The following is a 26895-nucleotide window of genomic DNA, read 5'->3' as shown; positions in this document are numbered from 1 at the left end:
TGGTTAGATCCAATCCTGAAGCATTGAGTTGTGCAGGACAGTGGTGATGAGGCCATTTCAGACAACTAGGCTCAGAACAGAGGGACACAGGAGCTGGACAGATTTCTCAAGTCAAAGTTGGGTGAATTTGAGCACTAGGGACAAATTCAGTGCACTGAAACACCAGGCAGTTTCATAAACATGTGTTAGTAATAATGACGGTAAGGCTCTCAGAAATAAACAAAAACAAATTGTTCACCACTGTATATTGGTAGTATGATTTACTTTTTTGAAATCCAGTAGGAAAAAAAAATCAAGCATTTATCACGCCTTTCCCACAGAAACTGTTTTCACAGGGTATCCAAACAGATAAGCTTCTCCTTTAACTATTTCGATTCATGATTGAAACAAACAAAAACAAACAAACAAGCTAGACTCAGAAGATTACCCTTATCTAATCCTTAGGGGATCACTGGCTCTAGGTCTTATCCACAATAGTTGACTTTACAAAAAGGCACAAGATATTGTTAAGTCATGAGAGGGTGACCATATGGAAATCTTACCAGTCATCCCTCTCAAAAAAGGAAAGAAAAGAAAATGAACGTCAGTGTGATCAAGCTTCCAGATTTGACTACTGTTGGGGAGTGGTTTCGTCTGAGTTGAAACAGTCTATCCTGGAAGAGAGCTCATTAAGATTGAGAAGTTTTCACTGTGCTGTGGAGGCAAATACCTTTTGTTATGGTTTTCGGCTCTTTAAGAGGCAAGCCACGCCCACTCCCTCTCCCTTCTTAGATCCCTCTCTGTCTTGCATGCCCGCTGTGTCCTTTCTCCTGATCCCTTCTCTGTTTCTCTCCTTTCTCTTCTCTCTTCCCTCTCTCTCTCTGTCCTCTTCTCCTTCTCTCCCCATTCTTTCTCTCCTCTAAGTAATAAATATCCAATTCTGATCCATAGGATGTGTCTGCCCATGTGTCTTCCACCTGCCCGCCCCCCCCAGCTGCTCAGGACCCTCCGCTGACAAAAACCTTTAATCCCAGTAATTGGGAGGCAGAGGCAAGTGGATCTCTATGAGTTCTAGGCCAGCCTGGCCTACAGAGCTAGGTACAGGACAGCTAGTGCTGTTATGCAGAGAAACCCTGTCTTGAAAAACAAAACAAAATAACGTTTTAAAAGAGGAACCTGCTTTACTCCCAAGGAAGAAAACGAAAACAGAGGAACTAGTGAGATGGCTCGGTGGTTAATATTGCTTAGTCTCTTGTCCGCTAATTGTAGCGGACCCCAGTGCAATTCTAAGCCATGTTAGGTGGCTCACAACTGCCTGCAACTTCAGCTACAGGGAATTTAATGCCCTCTTATGTTTTCTGCAAGCTCTCTTGCTTTCCCTCTTCATCCCCCATTCCTCTTCTTTCCTCTCTCTTCTCCATTCCCTTTCCCTTAAGAATAAGTAAATCTAAAAACAAGTTAAAAAGAGGAGTTGGAAAGATGGCTCAGTGGTTAACAGAATTGGGTACCCATCCAGAGGACCCTAGTTCTATTCTCAGCACCCATATGGTGGCTCATAACTGCGTGCAACTTCAGCATGGAAACACATACAAATGAAAGTAAATAATACCTTTAAAAAGACTCAAGAAGTGAACAATTCAAAAGTTTCAGTAAACTCCTGAAACCTACCAGCTGTACAAAGTCCCCATCTCCCCCAGGTTATATAAGCAGAAAGGGCTTATATAACTATCTGCTGAGCAGAGGATAGCCTCCAGCCTGTGGAGCTTCCTACAAGTTGTGCAGAGAGTTTCAGGTTTCCAGTTTTTATGAGATGCCACCCATGCTGTGGTCCGATTGTTTAATCATCCTTACTTCTATAAGTAACCCCAGTAAATTCATTGGTCTACCAAGTAATATATGGTGGTATCCTTACTTTGGTCAGTAGTTGATACCCTGTCTGGGGTGAGTAGGCATTAATTTACATCTCCCTAGAAATACCACCACACAAATAACAATACTGATTTATAATAAAAGTCCGTGAAGAATGTGAACTTTACAACAGAGATTAATGAAGAGAAGCCCAGAAGTGGGAGAGTTGTAGGACTCACAACAGATTGTGTATGAATCTGTATGCTGTAGACAGAAAGACACAGCTACAATGAGATACCACTTCGTACCTTCAAGAATTGCTGTCAGTACCAGGACAAAACAAGCATTGATCAGAATTCAGAAACATTAGAGGACTGGTGCATACCTGTTGGGAATGTAAAATGGTGCAGGTGCTTTGGAAAATAGGGAGACACAGAGTCACCACTTGACCCAGCAACCCCTCTCAGTAGAAACCAATGAGAAATGAAAACATGTCCACATAAAAACTTGAACATGAAAGTTTACAGCAGCACTACATATAATTACCCCAAATGGTAGCAACCTAAGTGTTCAAGTGACAAATTAATGGATAAGATATGGTCTCTCCAAACAATGGAAGATTACTCAGCTGTAAAAATGAAATGCCAATATAATGTGGCTGAATCTAGCATTATGTCAAATGAAAGGAGTCACATAAAAAAGTTGCATATTGTATGAGTCCCACCAAATCAAATGTCCTAAAGTGGGCAAATCCATAGGGAAAGTAAGTAGACTGGGAGGGAAGAATGAAGGGTGACAGCTGATAGTAGATTTCTTTGGGAGTAATCAAATATCCAAATTAATTTTGGTAATACCTGCCTAATTCTGATAAAACATTGTTGGATTAGTTTGAACTACAGCCTGTAAGCCGTTCTGATAAATTCCATATATACTTATAACTCATAAGTCTTGTTTTCTCTTGAGTACCTGACTAAGACAATGTCTTTATTTTCTTCCCTTATTTGTTGGTGTTGAGATCGAGCCCAAGTCCTTTTATGTGTGAAATATGTACTCTACCACTGATCTAAATTCCCAGCACCATTTTTTTTCATTTATTTAAAAGTCTCCACTAAACTATATATTCTCAAAAAACCCACAACCCACACATTTTAGTTTGTTCTTAAGGCAGGTTAGTTTAATTTTATAGAAGAAATACTTTCAAACAATACAGATGACACAATCATAGAAAACAGTGACAAAACAAAGAGATGAATACTGATTCTAACTTATTCCCACAACAGAAGGTTACTTATTTCAGCAATAATCACCAAAGTCTGACAATGCAATTATTAGATAAAGCAGAAAAACCAAATTCCCTTTTATACTTGGCGCTGTTTCAGAGACCCTGGTGGCAGAATTTGTGTTGTTGCTTGACCAGAGCTGCCCAGAGACAGTAGTTTTCTTTCTCACCAGGCTAAGCATACATACAAACTCACACAGCAGATGGAAACCTCCCTCAAACCCCTAAAGCCTACAGCCTTTCATTTGTCTTAAGTGGGTAATATATTCTGGGCATGGTAGTTTTAAGATGTTGGCAGCTGCCAGAAGGAAGCAAGTGAGAGTGTTGGGTACCATGTCTGGTAACAGCTAACATGCAGCAAACAATCCATGTAACACACCTGGACAATTCACCTTTGCAAAGTCAGATGGCAGGTAGAGATATTATGGAAAGGTGTCAAACCCAGGTGCTCCCCCCTAGACTGATCCCAAAGCAGGGGCTGCATGTATTTCCTGTCGGGCATGAGTAGGAAGACAATGCTCCCCACAGAAATTGATATAAGGTAGGCAGTGATATTTCTGAGAAGTATGTCTGGTTTGGTTTTTTTTGTTTTGTTTTTTGTTTTTTGGTATTGGCATAGTAGGTTTTCCTCAGTTGCTCCCTAATTTAAATTGGCAGAAAAGCTACCTCATTCCAGGTAGAGAGTGGGCTGGGAAGAGTTGTCTCTGTGAGGCAGTGTCAGCCAAAGTTGGCTCTGGTTGGAGGTTAAGGTCCTAATATTCTGCAGGCATGGGGGTGAGTCTGCTGAGTAATGTTGCTTGCTACTGGCAGTGCTTTAAGATTGGCACCTTGGGTCTCTACCGCTATTGTAGGTTTGTACAAAAAGGAAATCGGTGGGGATGGGGAAGCAAGGCTAGAAACAAGAATGCATAGCAAGAGATGACAACTGTATAAAACAAGGTTTTCAGTCTTACCACCACTGACAAATTCCATTGTCTGTGATTGGTCACATGTCAATGAAATGCTTTTACAAAATTCATTTTTAATAAATCAAAAAATGAAAGTAGGTTACACAAGGGAAGAGGTTATAGGATGGAAAAGGAGACCTGATTAAAAGGGGGCATTTCTAAGGAGGGACAGGAAGATCTAGGAAGAGAGTTCTGTTTTCTTTGACATTTCCTGTGATTACTTCATTTATTCATTCAAGGCCTCAGAAAGAAAACACATTTACGTAGAATAAATGTGTGCTAGGCAAACTAAATTGTTTGGCATTTAAAAGAATCATGGCATAGTTTTATTCCATTAAATTTTCCCTCATTAGCTAGCTCTAAGATTCCACGAGGAATATTGGCTCACTCCAATATGAGAGAAGCATTCTGATGTAACTCAAATATTCTCCTGAAATGACTTGCTGGGTAAGTCATGTTACCCACATGCCCTTCTCTCCACACACACAAAAAGCACCTTCAAAGGTTACATCTCTGCCTTTAGTAGCTGCTGTATTCATTCTTTTCACTTTCCTTCACAAAACAGTAGGGTAGTGGGAAAGTATTCCCACCCTGCTGTCTGTCAGACCAGTCAGAGGTGGCAAAGGTAGCTGCACATGCTGTGACAAATGTAAGCAATGTGAACAGCCACCAGTCACCAGTGGACAGGCAGGATGAAACCTGGGATGCCGGAGGCTCTGTTGCCAGCTACAGACTTGTGGTAAGCACAGAAAGATGCATTAGATGACAACACAGCAAAAATGAGGAGCCATCAGTGCCCAGCACACTGAGTCCTACAATGCATACACAGCTTGCACAGTATGACTGAACCACTGCAGTTGATATTTTAACATAACACACAGAGAGTGAAAGTGTACAATATACATGGTAAATGCACCTATAAACTGATACATGTGACAAATTCAGCACATAGTGTTTGCATTTCAGGTGTCAGAAACAAAACCGGCCCCAAGTTCCATTCTACGGCATGACAAATACTGAAGAACAAAATTTCAGTCTTAAAATACACCTTAAAGTCAGATTTTCCTTCAAGGAAAAAAAAGTACTATAAATAAATTACAATACAGTGAATTTGCCTGAACTCACTTCGTTTCTGTCTTCCAGCCTTTAAGTCAAATAAAACAGCGTAAAAACTGTACACTCTTAACATGATAGTTGATCTTTTATAAAATAACCTGTCTTCAGAGATGTCGATTTCACAACAAGGAAAAACCAAGCCCTGTTGCCGTCACTATTATAAAATATATATGTATAGATATATGTTTTTTACAAAATGTGTATATTAATAGCTTTGCACAAATATTTTAAAGACAAATTTAGCTAATCTAAGAACTTCATGAAAATAAAACAGGCAGATAAATACTTCATGTGCACAATGCACTACATCAAACGTCGTCAGCTGGGAGAGGAGGTATGTTAATCCTTGGTCTCGTAAAAAATGCAATCTTCTCCCTAGGATTGGAAAGAATTATATGTTAGAAGTGATTCTTAAAAGGCTATGGTTGTAGCTCAGTGGCAGAGTATATGTCTAGTTTATGCCAGGCCCTAGAATCAATCACCATAGCAAAGGTGGGTAGGTGAGGGCTGAACTTAAATCGCCAATGACAATGGTATGTATAAAGCCTTCTGGTGTGCTTATCTTTAGTGACTAAAATACTAATTAGAATGTAGTAGGTGTACATGAAATACTTGTTCTATTAAGAAATGAATAAGAAGGTGAAAAGTGTATGAATGAGTTCTAAATCAAATTTAAGATTTGATTTAGAATCTTAAGAAGTTAAAAACTTCTTAGATTTAAGAAGTTATACTACTTAATGTAGTTATGTCAAGAATATGAATCTTAAAGATTTCAAAACTTTAAGGCTGAAAGTCAAACATAGCATTTAGCAATAAAAAGGGCTGACACAGGCAAATGCTACAATATGGATGACCTTCAGAAACCTGATGCTAAATACAATAAGCAAGACTCAGAAAACTACATGGGGCATGATCCCATTAATAGGAAATGTGCAGAGGATGCAAATGCAGAGAGAGAGAGAGACAGGGAGCAGGCTGCTCACTGCTCCTTGGCAGGACTCAGAGAGGGGGATGGGCTTGACCACCAAGAGGGTATGAGGCACTTTCCTTTGGGGATGATGACAGTGTTTAAAAACCAAATGGAGGGGGTAGAAGCAGCATGACATTATTGATGCAGCAAGTGCTATTAACTTGCTTGTTTTAAATGTGTTCATTTTATACTTTTTGAATTTCACTATAATTTTTACAGCCATAAAGAATACAGATATAATGATGCAATTAATTCTTCCATGAAATCTTTACCTGTTTTTACAGGTAAACCCAATCTATGCAATTAAAATCCAAGACAATAGTGATTCTAATGTGGGAAAGTAGAAGAAGTTGACAAAAGCTTTATCCTGTGACAAGTCTTTGATCACTAAATTATACAATATACATATTTTGCACTTTGTAGATTTTGTTTTAGTTAATTAAAAAGGAAAAGTGACAAGGATGTGTGTATGTATGCAAATTAGTTCCCTACAGTAGCAAATGTTCAGAAACCAGCATCTGGTTAATAAAATAGAGCAACTAGATGAATTATAGATAAAACATTGTGTTCAAATAAGTTAACAGAGTATGTGGCATCCTGGGATATTGTAATTTTTAAACAGACTTCCACATTATGATTACAAGTGACATAAAACAGTATAAAATATAAAAATCAGAAGAAAACACCAAAATGTTATTAGTGGCAGGACATGGTGCCTACAGTAGATACCTGATGACTGTGCCTTTTGTATTAACCCATGTGCCATGGTGATAGGAAAGCAATGAGCTGTAATATTGGGCACAGGGTCCACTTCCCCCCTACCTAAAGGTCTGCACTTGGATGGGCTCCTTATGGTTCTGCCCTCTCAGCTGGTAGATCTCTTTGGAAGCCTTCTTCAGCATCTTCTCAGCTACTTGTTCTTGATGGTAGTCAAGTTTGGTCTGTCTTGTCTGAAACAGAAACATTTAATGAGCAAGACTTTCTACTGCTACTTAGGAAAAAAAAAGAATAGTCAGGCAGTGGTGGCACAGGCCTTTGATCCCAGCACCCAGGAGGCAGAGTCAGGTGAATCTCTGAGTTTGAGGTGAGCCTTGTCTATTACACAGAAAAACCTTATCTAGAAATCCCCCCCCACCAATAATGAATGACTTCCCTTCTATGCCTGGAGTCCAGAGGATGCAATACCAGCCATAAAGATCCTGAAGAAAGGCCAGCCCTGTATGTAACCAGAGGAAATCTTCACAGAAATGCCTGTAGGTGGTTGTAGTGGCTGGAGCCAGACCTGCCAGAATGTGGCCCCAGGACATTCTTCACACAGGGCAAGGAGGACCTGGGGGCCCTACACTCACCTCAAAGAACCTCTAGGTGTCCACTGGTACTACCATAAATGTGCATAGTAAGGGACAATGTCATCAAACAAGTCCCAGGATCTTTTCAATTACTACATCATTATAGGAACACTCACACCTAGAGTTCAGGTAGGCAATCATGGATAAAAATAGCTGGGGAGCTCTAAAACGAGTGTAGAGCAGGCCCTTGGCCCTTTTACCTGTCTTTCTGCTTCCTTCAGTAGGTTACGGAACCGCTCATCTCGGAGCACCCAGTGTGGGAGGTCAGTCTGGCCCCGCAGCTGGGCATCTTCCAGACGCTGCCTCAGATCCCGGAGGGTTCCAATCTCCTCATTCAGCTGCCGCTGCCGAGTCCTCGAGGCCTGGAGGTCCAGCTCCAGGTCCAGGGAGGTACGGGCCATGAGCTCTGCCAGAGATGACCTGCAGGGCTGTGGAAAGCAGACAGGGGGCACCATTGAGCTTGCACACCGCTTAGGCTGGTGCAGGCATCACCTTCTGGAAGGTTCTTCCACAATTAACAGGGGATGGCTATGATACAAGAATTTCTTTAAGTGCAACCTATCCCAAATCCACATTTTAAAAAACTAGATTATGGAGCCAGGCAGTGGTGGTACATGCCTTTAATCCCAGCACTTGTGAGGCAGAGGCAGGTGGATCTCTGCGAGTTTGAGGCCAGTCTGTTCTACAAGAGCTAGTTCCCGGACAAGTTCCAAAGCTACAAAGAAACCTTGTCTCAAAAAACAAAACAAACAAATAAACAACAACAACAACAAAAAGATTCTGGCAAGATTAAATCTCTACTTCAATATTAAAATTAGGAACAACAAACCTTTTTCTTTAATAATGGCCTACAACTGTGTTTGTAAACATATACAGCAACAGACCCTTATATATGCAGCTGACAGGATAAAAAAAAATGAACATACTTAGAAATGTCATTTCAAAATGTATGTCTAAAGCAGCAAAATGTGCATTTTCTTTGGTTTTTAGATTTCATTTTTGACTTACATCTGAAAAGTACAACTGGCAACACACAAAAGTGACCCAGTTAAGACAGAGGGGAAATACTAAATACATAAAAGCAGGAAAGTTTGGTGTTTCTGGCATCCAAAGGGTCAAGGTCAAGGATGGTGCTCAACAAGAGAGCATAGGACAGTAACAAAGAATGACTCAAGTTCACAATGTTCATGCTGCTGCGTTTCAGACACAACTTCTGCGGTCCAATCATATGCTTTCTGAGATTTCTCAATCTGCAACTAATCTGTATACTAACATTACTTGGGAATCTTGGATTTTTAAAAATATTTATTCCAAAGGATGTTTGCCCAGAAAAGAAAGGGACTTACCCAATACCTTACAAACTATAACTTTTAAAGCTAGCATGGTAGAAAGAGAAGAAAAAAAACGTTGGCGAGTAAAAGCAATGAAAGTTATAAGACAGTTCTTTGTAGAAGCATGCTGTATGCTGAGAAACTCAGATCTAGAGGTTGAAGAGATGCTAAATGTTGAGCACCATGTAGTACTCTTGTAAAGAACCTGAATTAGGTTCCCAGTACCCATGCCAGGTGGCTTACAACTGCCTTTAACTCAGTCTCCAGGGGATCAGGCACCCTTTTCAGGATTCCACAGCATCTGCACTCATGTATGCACATATTCCCATCCATGACATACTCCCACACATATACACATAATTAAAAGTAAAAATAAATCATAAAAAGTCCAAATTTTCCAACCCTATATATAATTTTCTGCCAAAAATGAAAAAATAACATCATGTAGAAATGATTATTCATTTACTACAACTAAGAAAATAATGATCACAAGTGATATAGAATCATCAAGAAATGTTAATAGCATTATGCTACTATTACATTTTATAAAGAAGTTACAAAGAAATAAAAATATTGTCTTTTAATTAATGTGGCTTTAACCATTTGCTGTGGCTGACATGGGGGCTGTCTGAGAAGCCATTGATAATGGCACTGGGACTTGTTTCATGTGCATGTACTGGCTTTTTGGGATCCTGGTTTGTTTGGATGCTCACCTTCATAGAACTAGAGGGAGGGGGGAGGAACTTGAACTTCCCACAGGGCAGGAGACCCTGACTGCTCTTAGGACTGGAGAGGGAGGAGGAGAGAGAGTGGTGGGAGTGGGAGGGTATTGGGAGGAGGGGAGGAGGTGGAAATTTTTATAAATTAATAATAATAAAAAAAGAAAAAAAGAGGATTATACAAATAAAACAGAGTGGATATAGATTCCACATTAGTTTCTGTAGCACACACCTGTTTGTAGCGAAGGGTTCGCCTTTCCAAAGTATTTCGAACAAAGTGGGACTTCCTGGGCAGTGTTGAACTGTCACTGTCACTACGATAAAGCTGCACCAAAAAGAATGATATTCAGAAACAAGTTATGAGACATTCTCTATTCATTCATTGTGTACTCCAAATGGGATTCTTTTTTTTAACTTCTCCCAGGCATTTAAAACTCTGGACCTAGAGAAGAGTTCAGGGAAAACAAAGACAAAACAAAAACCAAAACGAAGCAAACAAAACTGCCAACCTGGTTTTTTTTTCATGCTCGTCAACTTAACCACATGGATTTTCTACAGTGATCATATCAACCATCCTTCTGTGCTATCCATACCAACTACAATTTGGTATTAGGTAAGATGCTTATAAAAGCAGGTACTGTCTTCAGTATGTTTCACTGTTTAGCAATCATTCACATTTGCTATTTATTTCTGGTTTTAGTAAAATGACTTTCTGGAAAAAGAGACTCATTCCTGGTAGAAGGGCAAGCCAACATTAACCAAGCCCTGCTGCGTGAGTCAAGGGAAAGGTGTGGTTTCAAAGAAGAAAATAAAGAATACTTCTTTATGGGAGCCCTTACGGATTTCATGTGGTGATGGATCAATGGCTGCCTGTGTGAGTGCTCAAGTCTTGCCTTCCCAGTTTTATTTTCTGTACCAGTTTACAGGAGATACTCAGGAAACGCAGTAGCAGAGAAGCTTACTTGCCCTGTGGTCATACCAACATGCATATAAACAGCAAGTCTTCTAACACCATCACCAATAAATGCAGTCTTTTTAGTGCAGGGAACAGAGCTCAACCAAACAGCTGTCATTTTTCCTCTAAGCAGCAAACTCTGCCCCACTACCACCCAATTGTCAAAAAGCACCTGAATCTGATTCCTGGTGGTTCTGCCAGAGCAGAAGCTATAAATAGACCATGAGGATGGTATTTAGATGAGTATGTCCAATGACCTATGAGCATCATGACCATTTTCCCTTAAAAACCCTTCCACTGCCCATCAATGGTGTTATTGTCATCCTGGTACTGCCTAATCAGCTCAAACTCACTGTACTCCTTTCAATGCCTACAGTAGCTTGGACCACCTACCTGCAGGTTCTCAATCTATGTACACATCAGAACTTCCAAAAGCTCTAATTCTTATGTCCCACCTATGTCAGTGACAAGTGTCTAGGAGTAGGACCTGGGTGTCAGTATTTAGTAAAGCCTTCCAATGTGATTTGACTGCGTATATCCACCATTCCCGAAAGTATAATGAATCGGAATGCATTCCTTAGAGCCTACAGGCTTCAAATTCTGGTACCTTGCTGCTCAGCCACTCAACCATGCTTCAGAACTTCTAAGGAACATGCTAGTACAACCTATAGATCTCTATCCAACTCAAGACTGTCCCCATTCTGACTCGCTGTTTTTGAGGCTGATGTCACAATATTTACCTTGCCTCCATGAGATGGAACACATAGAATAGTGAAAATCTGTGGGAGGTATAATTCAGAGGAAATCCAGAAATCAACAGACTCAGGGCCAGGTGGCAAGCTGAGTTCCTAGCATACAACTTTATCTCCACTCATATATGGTGTTCATTCATTCATTGGTATGTCTTGTGAGAACACGCATGTCTTTTAGCAGAAATAGTAAAAATGAGAACTTGACAAAGAGAATGAAGAAGAAAATGTTGCAGATAAGGATAGATGAATTTCAACTCACCCTGCAAACATACTGGCTTCTTGCTCCTGGTGAGAAGGTCTGTGAGCGCACAATGGTGCTGCTGCGGACGAAGGGAGATCCTCGGGCACGGCGGCTAAGCCTTTCCTTGTGAACACTCACTGGTTCCTCTAGCAAAAGGTCTTCTGTGGTAGTCTCTTTGTCAACCTAGGTAGTAGCCTTTTTGTTACTCCCATAGTACAAATGATACATTTAGTGTGAACAACCTCCTCTCTGAAGTTTCCTCTTGCCAGTCTATCTGTCTTTTTAAAACTACCATGCTGAAGTGGCATTGTAAGAAGGTATAGTAGTTCACTTTCTCACTCCTTACTCCTATTCAACTCTGTTTTTCTATTTTCGGAGACAGAATCTATGTAGCCCAGACTGGTCTGAAACTCACTGTATACTACATGTTGACCTTGAACACATGGCAATCTTGCTGCCTTATCCTGCAAGCAGTGGCATGAGAAAATGAACTACCAGAATGCACTGAAGAAATGCCAGGGTATTTTCCATAGAAATTACACCATCTCACAACCTAATCCAATCCAAAACATAAATGTAAATAAAGAAAGGGGAAAACATCAACCTGCCTCCACAGCCACTCATTTGGTGGCTACTTCTCCAGGTTATAAGCAGTAGAACAACAGCAATTCCTCAAGGCCTGGTCTAAAACACCTGTTCAAATCTGCTTCACCGAAAGGGAAGGTTCATACTGCTGTTTCAGGCACCTTGGTAGTAGCATGTTCAGCATGTTTATCTGAATAGTTAGGGTAATAGTATTTAAATGAGGTATAGATACAATGTCAATTGCTCAAAACATATTTGTCCCTGAAGATGGGAAGGGATCACCACAGAATGGTGTAAAAAGCTCCCCTTTTATATTACAGCTCTCTTTTCCTTGTAATCTATGGGTGATGAACATTTATGTAAGACCTACTGTGCCCACATTAAGTTATTACAGATCTTAGGCAATGCTACTGTTCAGCATTTAGTAATACAGAGCCCTTGCTTTGCTATTACCTTCAAATGCCACACATTTCCATATGCCCCAACACCCAAAAGACATGGCTATTAGTGAGCACATGTTCTGCTCCTACATGTAAGTATGTCAGTCTAGCTTCCTACAGTGCACTTGTCTCTCTTTTGCTCTGTCCCTCACACTTTTCATAATAAATATTGGGACATACCCACTCTCCTTCTAGGACTGGCCAGGTACTGTACATACATTCAAAGGTCCTTTTGACACTTTCTACTTACCTTTAGAGGCAGGAGTTGAAGTTTCTCAGGGTTGTAAGAATCTACCTGGCCAGCAAACACGTGCCCATGCATGGAGTCCACACCAGTGTAACAGGAGTCTGGGTAGTTGGGGCTGGTCTGGGTGCAGTTGCTACAGCCACTATCAACTGAGTCAGCCTGCCAACTCCTAAAAGTAAACATTGCAATAGCCCATGAAAAGCTCATCAGAGCTGATGCCTTTCATAGCTCTGAAAGCAGCAGAAAGAGCAAAGAAAAGCTGTTTCTGTTCAGTGACTAAAGACCGCTGCTATTCCATAAAGTAGGGCTATTTCTGGAAGACAGTACTTATATTTCTCTATCACCCAAATGGAGTCACTTAAGGTACCAAAATCTCTAGCAGAAAATGCCCTCAAATGTGCTATCTAGCCATTAACAAAATACCCTATTCTTTTGCCAGATGCTCCAAAAGCACATTTCGGTCTAAACTAAATTCAGGAAAAGTCGGGTGAAGAAATTGAACTTCACAAAGACAATATTCTTCATGAAAATCTGTGGAAGGAATTTAACATGTAAATGGCTCCATAGAGGATCAGTCAAGCCACTTCACCAGAAGTGCTTATTCACCTGAACAATTCATCCATTTCTCACAGGCCTTTACAGTCGAGGAGTCACTTCAAGCAGTGACAGAAAGAGAAGCTGCCTGGTTATGTAATTATATGCTTCCATGAGGAGTGTGTCCAAAAGAGGAAAGTTCACAAAGGCAAAGCGAATTTGTGTTGGAACAGAGTCAGAGGGAAGGAGGAATGATGATGACTGATAATGGAGGGGGTGGATGGTATTTTCATTTTATGACATTTTTCTCCATAGCTGAGTTTGATTAAAAAAAACATGGCATACTGAAGTTATATATCAAATTAGTGAATTGCACATTGCAAATGGCAGATAAATGAAATCTCTATAAGGTAGGTTATAACAATAAGAACAATGGAAGTGTAGCTCAGTGGTATAATACCTGCCCAGAATGTACAAAGCCTTAGGTTTAATTCTCAGTACCCTAAAAGAAATGAAATAGAACAAAAAGCTTAAAGAATTTTGAGTCAGGGATAGTGGTATATGCCTATAAGCCTAGCACTCAGAAGGCTACAGCAAGAGACTCCAAACCCACCTTGGGCTAAATACTAAGAACCCATTTTCAAAAATCAAAAGGGGGAGGGACTTTGTTATCATTAGTCTCAGAAGAGGGGAGTCCTGAAAAGAAACCCTGGAATTAAAGGAAGAGAATTGGGAACAGAGCTCCGGGTATTTCTCCAATTCAGAACACCAGGAAATTCCCCACCAGAATCTGGCTCCAATGGTATGGTAGCATCACCCATAACATTCTAGAGAGGCAAAGAAGAGAAACACAACTTGCATCTAGAAACACTCCCCTGAGAGACATGTTGACTGGCACTGGAAAGACTAGCCTGTCTGAAAGAACTTCATTTCACTTCCCTAAGGTACTGCACAGAGAGAGTTCTGCCTCTTACTGTGGCCTTAGAAGGGTAGGGGACTATTCACTCACCTCTCAGATACAGCCTCTCCCTGCTCTTCCTTGCGCTCCATCTCCAGGATCTCCTCCTCAGTATATTCCAGCTTTACACGCTCCTCTGCAAGCTCTTTCTCCACAGCTCGTAGTTGTGCTGTGGTTCTGGCCAGCAGCACTGTCACTGCATCCTAAAGGAGGAAAGGATGCTTCAGAGAACCAGATAACCTCTTGGCCACACAGGAGAACAAACCCCACCATTCACAGCAACACATTGTTCGCCCTGTGCCTATAGCTCTATGTCCACAAATTAGTACAAATCATAAACATGTTTACATTAAAAACTTGCTTTCAGAAAGTGGCCTTGTGTATGACCATGTTTCCATCTGATTTCTTCCCTTGAACTTTCTTCAATGATAACACATGCTGACTTGTAGTCTATAAGGAAACACCTTAGAAATGAATACCTGGAGCAAAGCCAGTCTCAAAGTCAAGAAAACAGTCATAATTGACTGGCTCCTTGAGCCAGGGACATGTACCGTCTTTCCCGAGCTTGCCTGCGTGGTGTCCTGTGTGGTACTCTCCATAACTCGCACAGGTTCTTTTGGCCTAGGAGGCTCAGGGCTGGCAAAGACCTGTACAGGATACCAGCGCAGCTGCATGTCGCTTGAATTGTCACAGTCAGCCAAGTTTATCTGAGCAATGCCCTGCATGGGTGTTAAAAATAAAATCCAGAACCAGTCTTTTATGATGTTATTTCATAACTGTGGTCCCTTAATAAAGCAAATTTGACTGCCAGAACCCACACAGTAGAAGGAGAATGAAAATGTTTCTCTGACCCCCACATATGCACTGTACCATGCATGTCCTCACTCCTACTTGTCTCACCCCCATACAATGTATATACAAAACATAAATGAAGCATAAAAAGAAATGACAGATGAAATTAGGAACAAAGAAGCACGGAAAGGAGAAAGAAAGGAAGATAAAGTCATAAAACAGAGAAAGGGGGAAAGAAAAAGAGGGGAAGAAGAGCACCATACAAGCCAGCAGAAGCTTTGCTGCTACACGTACCAGCAATTCTTCCTGTAGCTGAGGATTCACTGAACACACGTATAGCTGCAATGATTTCAATGTCAACATGCTGGAATGCACAGGGATTCTGAACACTTCATTAAACACCAGTGGAGCTTGGAATTCCAGAGACTTGGAACAGTAGGTGTTGGGAGTGCCAGAGTCGAGTGGGGGCAAGTAGACGCGGATGTGGCTGGGAACAGAGGGGAGGAAATATGTTGTTAGGCAGCATGGACTAATATGCCCACTTATTGGTATGACACCAGTGGTGTGGTTCCCAACATCCATGTCCAGTGGAGCTAATACATCTCTGCAGATTGGATGGAAAATGCCTGACTGGCCAAGATAAGACTGGGGGCTGTGAGGTTCTGCTGGACACTTTGCTTCAGCAGGAGCTCTTCTGTTCTTTCCCCACAGTTCTAGCATTCACAGACATAGAACTTGTTTCCTGTGTTCTCTACCCACATCCTGGAACTTGGTACATAGTTGAGAGGGCTGAAGTATTTGTGACCACTGCTGTGTGTATCACCAAGTGAATCGAATCCCAACGTGGATCCCCACGTTTACAAAGCTAATTCACAAAGCTAGTTCACAAGGAATGGATGGGGATGAGTACCTTAAGTTTGAATGGCCCATTATTGGCAGCCCCCCACCTTCGTGAGACCCTCCACAAGTACCCACCTAGGGACAGAGAGCACAGAGCGGCAGAAATTCTACACTGAGACCAAGGTCACCAGCAAACTGCCAAATGGTCCTAATTCCCATTTCCTGTTACTCCCCTTAGCCAAGGATTCCCCAAATCTAGTCTCAGGCCTCTCGATACAAATCATGGGATCACAGAGTGGAATGGGTTTGCACCTTCACCTCAGCCCTTTGAGAACATGGTAATATTCAATATTACCAGTGGCAGTAACACTACACCAAATGCCTCAACTAATTAACTACGCTCATATACATATTCCTTTGTACTTTACACAGATGTTTTCTACTGTTTTACTCAAATTCAGTCTCCCAAACTGCTTTCCTCGCCCCAGTCTGCCAAGCAGAATAGGCAAAGAATTATTTCAGTGCAGAGGAATGCCAGAGGAAGGTCATCACTAGCAATACACAGCCTCCAGGTCTCCAATACCAGAAACTTACATTTTGCAGTCTTCCTTCATCACCGGCCCAGCAAGGTTCCTCAGTTGCAGCACATGCACAAGGAGATATTCATTTGTACTGTCATGCCTAGAAAATAAAGCTCATGTTCATGGACTACAAATTCCCCATGGAGGAAATGACCCTGTGATTCAACTGCAACAGTGGCCACAGACTGAGGGACACTTTACCCTATCCTATCCCCAAGGGAGATTGGTTATATCTGGAAGCATTTATTATTATCAAAAGTGCAAAGAGAGTGTCAAGTGGATGGATGTCAAAGACACAATTGAATATCCTACAGTGTACAAGTTGGGAAACCACAGCAAAGAATGGCCCAATTCTAAATGTCAACAGTTTTAGCATTAAAACATGGAACACAATAACAAGAATGGACAATCCAAAACTACAGAGACCTTGAACATCCTTCTGTCAGCATAAAAATCATGGCACCTGCTTTTACTGAAACTGTAAATTAGGGCCATTGTTACAGACCAATGGATGAGCTACCTATTCTGGAGATAAGTAAAGGACCCTGATATCTGTACTTCAAGCAACACACTGTCAACTTCTAGCATAAATGTGGAAAATATACCTCCAAGATCTTGAGTTTGATGAAACTTTGAGCATCCCACCTTTCTGACTTCTAACTCTTAAGTTACCAGTCCTCAGCTGTGGTATCAGTGATGAAAGACAGCAATGCAGCCACTTTTCTCTGTCCCTCTTTCATTCTACCCTTGTCAACTCATCTGAGACTAATGTAAGACTTGACCTAACAAGAATGGGGAAGCAACATCTGGGTTATGGGGTCCCTCCACCCCCCTTCACCTGTCCATGGAAATGAGAACCACGATGGAACAGGTCCCTATTTATAGGGTATCTTTAAGGCTGAAAGGTGACTGGGAATATCAAAGGTGACTGAAAACCACAAAAGTGGGCCCTGTACCACAGGGCATCTTGAAGTTGGCTTCTATACTCACAGAAATCCCACATAGATCTGAGGTTCATTGTTTCCATTTGTGTCTCCCAAAGCAGTCTCTTCAGAATCTTCATTTCTGAACATAATGGTAAATTCATCAGGTTTATTCCAAAAAGAATGACCATTATAGATATATATACTTTCTCTCATGCTCCGGGTGTCCTTTACTGAGAAAAGTTTTAAAAAAAAACTATGATTCAAGTACATCTATTCATTAAGGGGCTCAAAGGGCATGGCTGGTACTCCAGCGTCCATCATATGTTATCTCACGGGTACTTGCCCACAAACTTCGTTCTTTCTTTCTCCCTTGGTTTAAGAAAAGGAATTATTTATTTTTATTTTATGTAATAAGTATTTTCCTGAGCATAAATATATGTACTGTAGACATGTAGGAGCCATGAAGGCCAGAAGAGGGCATTGGAATCCTGGAAATGAAATAACAGATGGTTGTGAGCTGCCATGTAGGATCTGAACTCAGAAGAGTGTCAACTGCTCTTAACCACTGAGCCATCTCTCCAGCTTGCCTCTCTATTTTTAGACAAGGTCTTGGTATCTTGAGTCAGGTTGGCCCAGAACTCACTAGCCCAAGGTTGCCTCAAAATTGTGGCAATTTTTCCTATCTCAGCCTCTATAATGCTGAAATTATAGGTATGCTCTGCAACAACAGGCGTCTTGTTTTGTGCTTGTATTTTTCTTTTCTTTTCTTTTCTTTTCTTTTCTTTTCTTTTCTTTTCTTTTCTTTTTTCTTTTGTTTCTACCATAGGGGGCTCCCTATAGCTGAAGAACTAAAGGAGGAAGAAAGGGAGGAACTTCATTGCTAGAAATGAAGGTCCCTTGCATGTATGTACATACTTGCTCTTTTTCAGCTTCACTGGCCAGGACCAGGGAAAAAAGCCATTCAAGAACAACACAATAAGAATCAGCCTCCAAATGGTACAAAAGCCAGAGGCATTTCCCCCACAGGGTTCTAAGGCCCAACCTCCCAAAGACTAAAGGAGGCAGAAACACGTGCATTGGGCTGTAAACAAAGTTCCAAATAGATCCTTTGTGTGCATACCAGTAATGCTCTGACAAGTGTACTTAGGGATGAGGAAACAAGGTGGTCATCTCCTAACCTTTTAGTTAAAGGTTCAAACACCCCACTGTCACTGGCAAGAGAGTAATCTGACAGGCATGCAGAAACACGGCGTGCTCTCCTCTCCAACCTCTTGGCACTATCTTCCCGGAGGGTCACTGCTGCAAACAAGGGACACACCTGGGTCAGGAGGTGATAGACAGTATAGGAGGCCAGGAGAACAACTATGATAGAGTGCTGAAAAGTCAATAAGTGCTCCAGAAACAAGCCATGGCATGTGCATGCAGATAAACACTGTGCATGATTGTAATATTCAAAACCAAAACCAAAACCAAAGCAACAGACTTCCTGCTTTTTTTTTTAAGGCAGAAACTCACTATGAAATTCTGGCTCTTTAAACTTGAGATATTTTTAATTCTCCTGCATGCTGGGATTATAGTATGCACCATTACAGCTGGCACTGGCATCTTCGTTAAGAAGTTTCTTAACTGTCTAGAAATACATGTGGACTCTTACATCTTGTATTTTCCCTTTGATGATGATGATCACATAGGACATAAAGTGACAGAAATGGGAATTCCCTAAAAGAGTCTGGGAGGGAAAGGCTAAAAGGAGGGGATAGAGGTAGCAGAGGTTTGGAGGAGATGTGGAGAAAGAGAATCACAAAACACACTTTGTTCAAATATATCATAATGGGATATAATATATCATGTGCTGATTGATTAAAAAGTAACAATATTTCAAAAAAGAACAAAGACTCACAAAAACAGCAGTTACAGTGAGTTGTTATTTTTCACTTTCCTTCTTTATGCCCTTTGGTATTTCCATATTTTACAAAATAAATCTATTTGATATTGCTTTTATAATCACCTTTTAAAACTTATCTAAATATATCCTAACAGAATTCAATGATCTTCTAAACAAAGACACCAATTCATCCTTTGAAAACACTGTCTTGGAGACCTGTGACTTGCACAGGGACCAACATATCTCTGTTGATCTCACGGTAGCAGCCTCCCGAGCCACCCTGGGCCACAACTGCTTCTGGAAGAGCTTTCCTAGGTCAGAATGCTACCATTACTGAGTATTTGATTTTTATCTTTCATATCTACTTTGAAGAGCCAAACATAATCACTGACATTTTCTTACCTATTTTACCCTTTTCTTTCACTTAAATGGGGTTCCCTTAAACAAAACCGATACAAATACACTCAAACTTTTCTATGCTACATGTGGTTATATATGTAGGAGCCTATATTTTACAGGGGACATACTTTGTTAAAGTACAGAATACATATGATGCCCCAAGTTAAGCACTGCTATGCTGCCACTTGCTAATAATATAGGTATCTCAGTTGTCTCTTTGCTTTTCATTGGCTAACCAAGTTCCATAAACTGAAAATGACACTGAACTGAAGGAAAGAATGAGTCCAGTGACAACCAAGCTGCCTCTCTTTTTAACCAAATTATTAGCACACCAACTAAACCCAAACCATTAAACAGATAACTGGAAACAAAAACTGGCCTTCCATTTGTTTGTAATACCAACCATGAGGGTAAGCTGCTTCTACTATGATCAGCTATGAAGAGAAGCAGGCTCTATCTTGAAGTATCTGAAGGCATAAAACTCTCAAATTGTAACCAGAACTCCAAAGTCCTGGTCTTGTCTTCATCCCAGTCCCATGAAATGATCCCAGGCCTGCATGCATGTGGAACCTTCTGTTATCTGAGACTCTACACAGCTTATCTCTATAAGTAAAGCCAATACCTGTTTGTTTCCACTTGTACCCACCAGAGATGCTTCCTCCATCCACCTTAAAATGCCTTCAAAGAAACAGCGCTAGGTAACAATCCTCTCACTTTCATAGTCCTACTCCATAGTACAATGCTAAGAAAAATAGTTTTCTCCTCATTATAATGACAGTCCGTTCAGAGAGGACAGAGACTGAATGCTCAAAGTCACTGAATTCACAGAGCAACAGGGGGTAACTTCACTGGGTGCCCTGAGTGAAAAAAGACACAGCAACTTCCACATTACATACTCACAATTCTAGGATTTCAAGACAGACTTGGGAAATAGCACCAACGAAACAGGGACTAGAAAGAAGTCTTCTACCCACTCATTTGAAAACAAAAACAAAACAAACATACAAAAAATACGCTGCTCTTTCCTCATTAAAGATAGACAGACACTAAAACCAAGGAACATAATAAACACTGCTTCATAGAAAGGGGACAAAACTGAAAATCACATCATAGCCAAAGCTGCCCACTGGCATATTAAAATAATGAATGCTATTAAATTCTGGAGAAAAAAATACATGTAGGAAATAAATATTGAAATCTTTTAGAAAAGTTCTTACATGATTATTATTAATAATAACAGTGAAATAATAATGATAATGACAGTCAATAAGCTACCACCCCCAGCCATCCTAAGCATGATGTTCCTACAAAAGTTGGACCCGCAGCCTGAGCAACAAAGAGGGACAAGAAGAAATACCAAGGCCACTTACAGTAAACGTTTCTGTGGAGCAGCATGAGAAGAGATAAAAAAATCAGAGTGAAAACTATAAGATTCCAGCTAGTAATTTTAAACAGGGCATGTATAATAAAATAATAATAAAATAAACTGAGCAAACTCAAAAGAATTTTGTGGATATTGTTAGCATATTCTAACCAGTAGGTAAAAACAGGAAAGTATTTCAAAATTAGGATGCACTTAACTTTAAAAATCCAGGAAAGACACAACTGTAGCAAAAATGTAAAAAATGTTCCAAATTACAGCCTACTCTTCTGTTGTGCCACCTGCCCATCTGACTGCCTTAAGGCATAAGGGAGGAAATCACTGTCTTCTAGCTTGGGCAATTTAGATTTTTATCTCAGTAAAACTTTATCTTACTAAAACTTGCCTGAAGCCAAACTTAGATTTTACAGAGTGAGGCTGAAAATTGAAGGGAAATGCATTACCCTAAGCATCACGAGGTGATAGAATGAGGGGAATCTGATAAGCATGCTTGAATGCTATGACAACTCTAGAATGCAGAGTTGCCAAATCACACAGGAAGGCAAGGAATTTCCATGTGTTTAGTCTTGACATCAGTTTACCTGCTCTGGATCCTGGGAGCATCTAGCAGGACCCAGGAACTGATTCTGTCAATTATTTCAAATTCCTAAGGACACAAGTTAAATGACAGTGTCATCCAAGAATCTGCCACCAGGTGGCAGTCTCTAAATGTAGATGAAGCAAAAACCTCCCAGTCTAAATTGTTGGAACAAAAAAACTAAAAAATCAAGACTAATTCAGCTCAGAAATTAATTCAGCTCTTCCCCTTCCAAACCCGTCTTTTCCCTGACTCAGAGAGCCCTTATGCAGACTTTCTTCACAACCAAATATTCTTGAAATTAAGCCTTTAAAGAGAACTTAGATGGAGAAAGAGTAGAAGAAAGATGAGTTCAGTTGCGGCATAAGTCTATCATAATTTCATTTCTGCTGAAAGGAATAAGTATGGAGAACATTCTTATTCTGTTATAAGGAATAAGAATGACTTTGTAACTGTAAAGAAGAATGAATGGAATAAAGGTTACCTGAATGTGTTAGTTACAAAAACAGTGTATCCAGGGGCATACAAGTATGCTTGCAAATGTAGGGTAAGGTACCAAAATAATAGAGAGCTCAAACGCCAAGAGGCAACCCATAACATACTGATATCCAGATAAACACGTAAATGCTAGCAGACTGCTATATAAGGTAAAGATCAATGGATATTTCTATCAATCTATCAGGTCATCTATCTCTTAGATAACAAAATTGTAAAAACCATAAAGATCACCTTGATTAAGGGCAAGAAATGTGGGACAATTCAAGGAAGGTCACAGAACTAGAAGTCAACATGACAGGGAACAGAAACTTGGCCTGCAGACTGCTTGTTTGAAGCTGTTTCTACTATGTTACTTCTGCATTCCAATTTTATTTGAGACCTTATGTTGGATAGACAGCAAATAGAAAATGTCTCAGGATGTTCAGCCTCCACACTCCTGACATCTTGGGATAAATCATTTTTGATGTTGTAGGGGCTGTACTATGTATTATAGGAGGTTTAGTAACCTCCCTAGCTTCAATCCACTAGGTACCAAAAGTAAGCCCTCGGCTCAGTTGGGAGGACTAGTGTTTCTCCAGACTTTGCCAAATTTCCCTTAGGGCAGGGAGGAATGACCCACCATGTTATTTAATTATCTACTGCTAGCCTAAATTGAATGTCTAGGATATTTTTGCTGTGTAAATGAAAGTTGACTACATGGGCTGAACCTCAGGTACAGGAAACCTTGTTCTTGGGGTTACATTACAATTGTCAATAGTTTCTCAAACAGCATTGCTGTATCCATAAGGAGTTGAACTAACACAATTGAGTAGATAAAGAGTCTGGTGGTCCTCCATCTGGAGAACAACAGAGAAATGATTGGCTGCTAATTGGAATGGCTTCTGAAATGGCACAATCAGAATTAGTTCCACGTTTGATAGAAATAAACTTAGAAACAAGGGCATGTGGCAAAAGAAAAGTCAAAGTGACAGAAGAAGTAGATATTTCTACTAGGATGCAATCAGATGCAAGTTTACATGCTGGTCTGAGGAGAGCATACACAGAAAGTTCCATCTTAACACATGCCCTGCTGAGTGCACTGAGGTTATTTGTCTTTGAATATGAATGCCTATGAATAAGATTATGTAGATCTTAAAGTTACTTTTCAACAATTAAGTATATTCCATAAATGAGCTAACTACAACTGCATCAAGTTCAATCTTTCCTGACACAGACAGGAAAGATTAATGAAGATCTGGGCTCTTTTTAGCCCTATCAATATAGTAAAATAAAACCTCACCAGCAACTCGAGAGTCATCACCACTTACTTCCACTAGTGGGAGCCACAAGTTGAGGTCCCCGTTCACGGGCTCCTTCCCCATCCACAGGGATTGCATGTGGCTGAAGTGTTGCAGTTCCCTGCAAATCTTCATCTCCTAGAGTAGAGGCCTGTGACCGCAGTCTGTCCAGTGTGCCCAGGCCTGGCACCTCAAAGTTGTCAGTCATCTGTGCCAGAGGGGAGTCTCTCGAAGCTGGGAGGAAAGGTGTGTCTAAGGGAGAGCTGGGGGGTGACAGAGAGGACAAGGAGGAGCGAGAGGACAGTGAGGCCAGAGACTGTGGTGTATCTAGGGACCTCCTCTGCTTGTGGAAGCCCAAGTGACTCTGTGGGTCTGTGAAGGGGACATCACGCCCCAGGGAATCAAAGGGGATCATATCGAAGCGCAGAAGCTGGCCACACTCAGCATCAGCCTTCTCATACTGTGGGAGGCCATAGATGTCCGTGAAGCTGATGGAGCTGAGGGAGCCACGACTGGAGGCCAGAGAACCCCTGCTGGAGGCCAGAGACCCACGGCTGCTCCCAGAGGACACAGTCAGGGTGCTGGCAGATAGGCTGAAATGAAAGAGCCATGGTCTCAGAAAAACACATGCTGCTCCCACTACCCACCCCATGGTACCTGAGCTGTAGCCTCAGGGAAGAACAGAACCAACAGAAATGCAGTTCAAAGCTTGAGAGAAACTGAGTGGAGTTTGTTTCTTATCTCTTTTGAATGACACAATAGTAGACTCCTTCCTGAGTTGGAGGAGTAATTGATAATGTCATTTATACAAAGTCCTTCACATGCTGCTTCATAATACAGTAAAGGTTTGACAAGGGGAGATGCCATTATGCATCCAGGTGTTGCATTTACAAAAAGCCCCACAACAAAAATATGCATAGATGAATGCTTTTGAAGTTGCTAAGTAAATTATACCGTCCTTTAATACATTTGAATTCATAATTGAACTCTATATCATCCTGCCTCAGCCTTCCACATGATAGAATTATAGGCATGTGCAAACATATTAGGGTCAGACTTACACTGTAACCAAATTTGGTTCTTCTCATTTTATCTGAGTTGTATGCTAGCAAGTTATGTACAAAAAAAAATACCTACTTTTCTACTCTGTTAAATCTCTCTTCAGGTTCCAATTACTACTAGCAGAAAAGCAAAGCTAAAAGAAACTATGAAGTTCCTGCACATGCCACTGTAATATAATACATGTCTCTATAATATAATAATATAATTATTAAGCATTCATTTCCCTTCAAAAGTAGCTTACCTCTTTAACTGGGACTGGAGATATGATGTTAAACGTGTAGCTTCTTCCAGCTGCATAAGCAGACAATTTCTTTTTTCTTGAAGTAGAATCCTATAGACATAAAAATAGTTATTTGGTAGGTCTAATAGGAAAGCAGTTCAATGATACATTTGCCCAGCATGCTTATGGACCTGGATTCCATCCTCATCACCATATGGAGAAGAGGTAGAGGCAAAGGAGAGTGGGGAGAAAGGGAAAGAGAGGAGTAAGGTAAAAGGGAGAGGAACAGATGCAGGAGAAATTCAACTATAAATGCCCCATAAATAATTCAGGTTGGAATGATTAAGTGAATTCTAAAGGCCTACAGTATAAATGACAACATAATAAAACATTTTGTCTTACTTGGAAAAATACATTCCTAAAACTCTACGTTGGGCTAAAATACTGTAGATACTTGATATATACATGGTTAGAGCAAGTGGATGAAAGGGAAAGTAAGTTAGTCTATGGATGGATGAAGAGATGAACTTGTGAACAGGTGAGTGAACAAGTGGGAGAGCAGGTGGATGGACAGGTGAGTGAGTGTGTGAATGGGTGGTTAAGGCGAGTGAAAGATGACAGGGTAAATGGGTAGAAGAACAGACAGAATAATGGGATATTACAAGCTTGGTTCAAGTACACAGCATGCATTAATTTGATGGGATTCCTTATAGCAAATTCAACTCCTTCATCCTAGGCCCTCTTAGGCAAAAAACATGCAAAGTTCCATTGATATTATAGTGAAACATGCCTATAACATTTTACACCAATTCAAACATTTTCATAACTGGAGTCATTCATTACACTACACATTTTAAAGCTGAATAACATACATTAAATCCAATTACTTCAAAGCACGGTCCATAGATCCTAGGGGAACCCCTGACATCCTGTCAGAGGTCCTAAAATATCCCTTCTTCACTATATATGTGAGCATAAAAGATCTTCATGTGTTCACTACACATAACAGGCCAAATGCTCTAGCAGCTGCCTTCTAGAAAACCAAATGCTTAAAAAGTTTATTACAAAAATGTTAAAGTACTATTGTCTCTTTTCTTTACTTCAAAAACATTATTAGCCATATTTTTTTATTTCTAATAAGGCTTTTTATCAAATAATAATGCCAAACTAATTTCTAAATCATTAATTATTGACAGATAAAAACTAGTATGAGCTCTTTGGGAGTCCTTAGTAATTTTAACAATGGAAGTAGAGTCTGGATCCAACAACTTGAGAAGAGCTACAATATACTCTTTTTAATGTAATAGTTTTAAGATTCTACTTACCTATTATTAGTTTTTTAAAGAAAACTTTAGCAACAGAATGACCTCTTGGGTTAACTATTTTAACATGATATTTAGAAGTTTTTAGAAAGAACAATGCTTTAACACTTGGAATTACGTCACACCTCATTTCCTGTCAGTCATTTGATCCTATCCCATTTAACAGATGAGGAAACACTTATGGAATAAAAGTAACTTGCCTGGGATATGTAAGTTCAAAGCTTGGTCATCAGCCTGAACCAAAAGCAGGGCAATTTACCAGACTCCAGTGTTTCTACTTCCTGGTATTCTTATTCAGTTGTTAATATATGACAAGAAAGGGAGGAGGCATGTTTACATCACAAAATATTTCCCAAATTTGGGGTCATGCTTAAATTCCTACCTAATGCTTAGGAATGGAAAAGGCACCGAAGTTTCATCTGTAGTTTCCTTTCCAGAAAATAGAGAAAAAGTAGAAGAGAGTTTCAATATGTTCCCTCACTGAACTTTCTAACTGTAACTCTTCATGAATGACCTTGGAGTTGAGACAGGCAAAGATGGGGTCCTGGTCATTTAGGTACCCCAGCTTGGCCAGAAGAAGCTATTTGTTCTGCCTCTGCTTTGGGTCTAAACATACAGATTGTGCTACGAGAAAGCTCTTACCATGTGATCTCACACTTAAATTAGTGGGAAGTGACACTAAGAAATGTGTCCAGCATCCACTTGGCAGAACCTGTCAACAACTGCAGGAACCCTTTGGGGCATTTGGGCTCATCTCATACTCAGTAGCTGATACAAAGTGCAAAGGAGAGAGACACTTATCACACGTGTATGTTCTCCTTTAACCAAGGTCATTTTGTAGCAGATTAGGAAGTTCACTTGTAAATATTCTGCTCATATTGAGGG

At 40.4% G+C, this 26895-nt stretch overlaps 1 protein-coding gene across 4 annotated transcripts in view; it reads right to left on the bottom strand.

Annotated features, from left to right (window-relative positions):
* Positions 1 to 2973: 2973 nt before the first annotated feature.
* The window catches only part of Wwc3 (WWC family member 3), a 107391-nt gene continuing 83469 nt past the window's right edge, over positions 2974 to 26895 (bottom strand). For 2 of the 4 annotated variants that reach the window (XM_085684545.2, XM_048446267.3), the window contains 14 exons: positions 24710 to 24799; positions 23437 to 23999; positions 18568 to 18688; positions 17454 to 17528; positions 16477 to 16563; positions 15337 to 15529; positions 14802 to 14969; positions 14302 to 14453; positions 12762 to 12927; positions 11505 to 11669; positions 9771 to 9863; positions 7689 to 7916; positions 6962 to 7089; positions 2974 to 5544 (listed from right to left, as the gene is read on the bottom strand). In XM_085684545.2, the coding sequence (XP_085540671.1) occupies positions 5478 to 5544; positions 6962 to 7089; positions 7689 to 7916; positions 9771 to 9863; positions 11505 to 11669; positions 12762 to 12927; positions 14302 to 14453; positions 14802 to 14969; positions 15337 to 15529; positions 16477 to 16563; positions 17454 to 17528; positions 18568 to 18688; positions 23437 to 23999; positions 24710 to 24799 (2296 nt within the window). In that variant the 3' untranslated portion in view covers positions 2974 to 5477. The remainder of the gene's footprint in view (positions 5545 to 6961; positions 7090 to 7688; positions 7917 to 9770; positions 9864 to 11504; positions 11670 to 12761; positions 12928 to 14301; positions 14454 to 14801; positions 14970 to 15336; positions 15530 to 16476; positions 16564 to 17453; positions 17529 to 18567; positions 18689 to 23436; positions 24000 to 24709; positions 24800 to 26895) is intronic. The other 2 variants (XM_085684547.2, XM_085684546.2) reach the window with 2 other exon arrangements.

This window comes from Myodes glareolus, chromosome X (assembly GCF_982192425.1).
Source record: "Myodes glareolus chromosome X, mMyoGla1.1, whole genome shotgun sequence".
Classification (NCBI taxonomy): Eukaryota; Metazoa; Chordata; class Mammalia; order Rodentia; family Cricetidae; genus Myodes; species Myodes glareolus.
The sequence above is the reverse complement of the archived record's forward strand: the minus strand, read 5'-3'. Positions and strand labels throughout refer to the sequence as shown.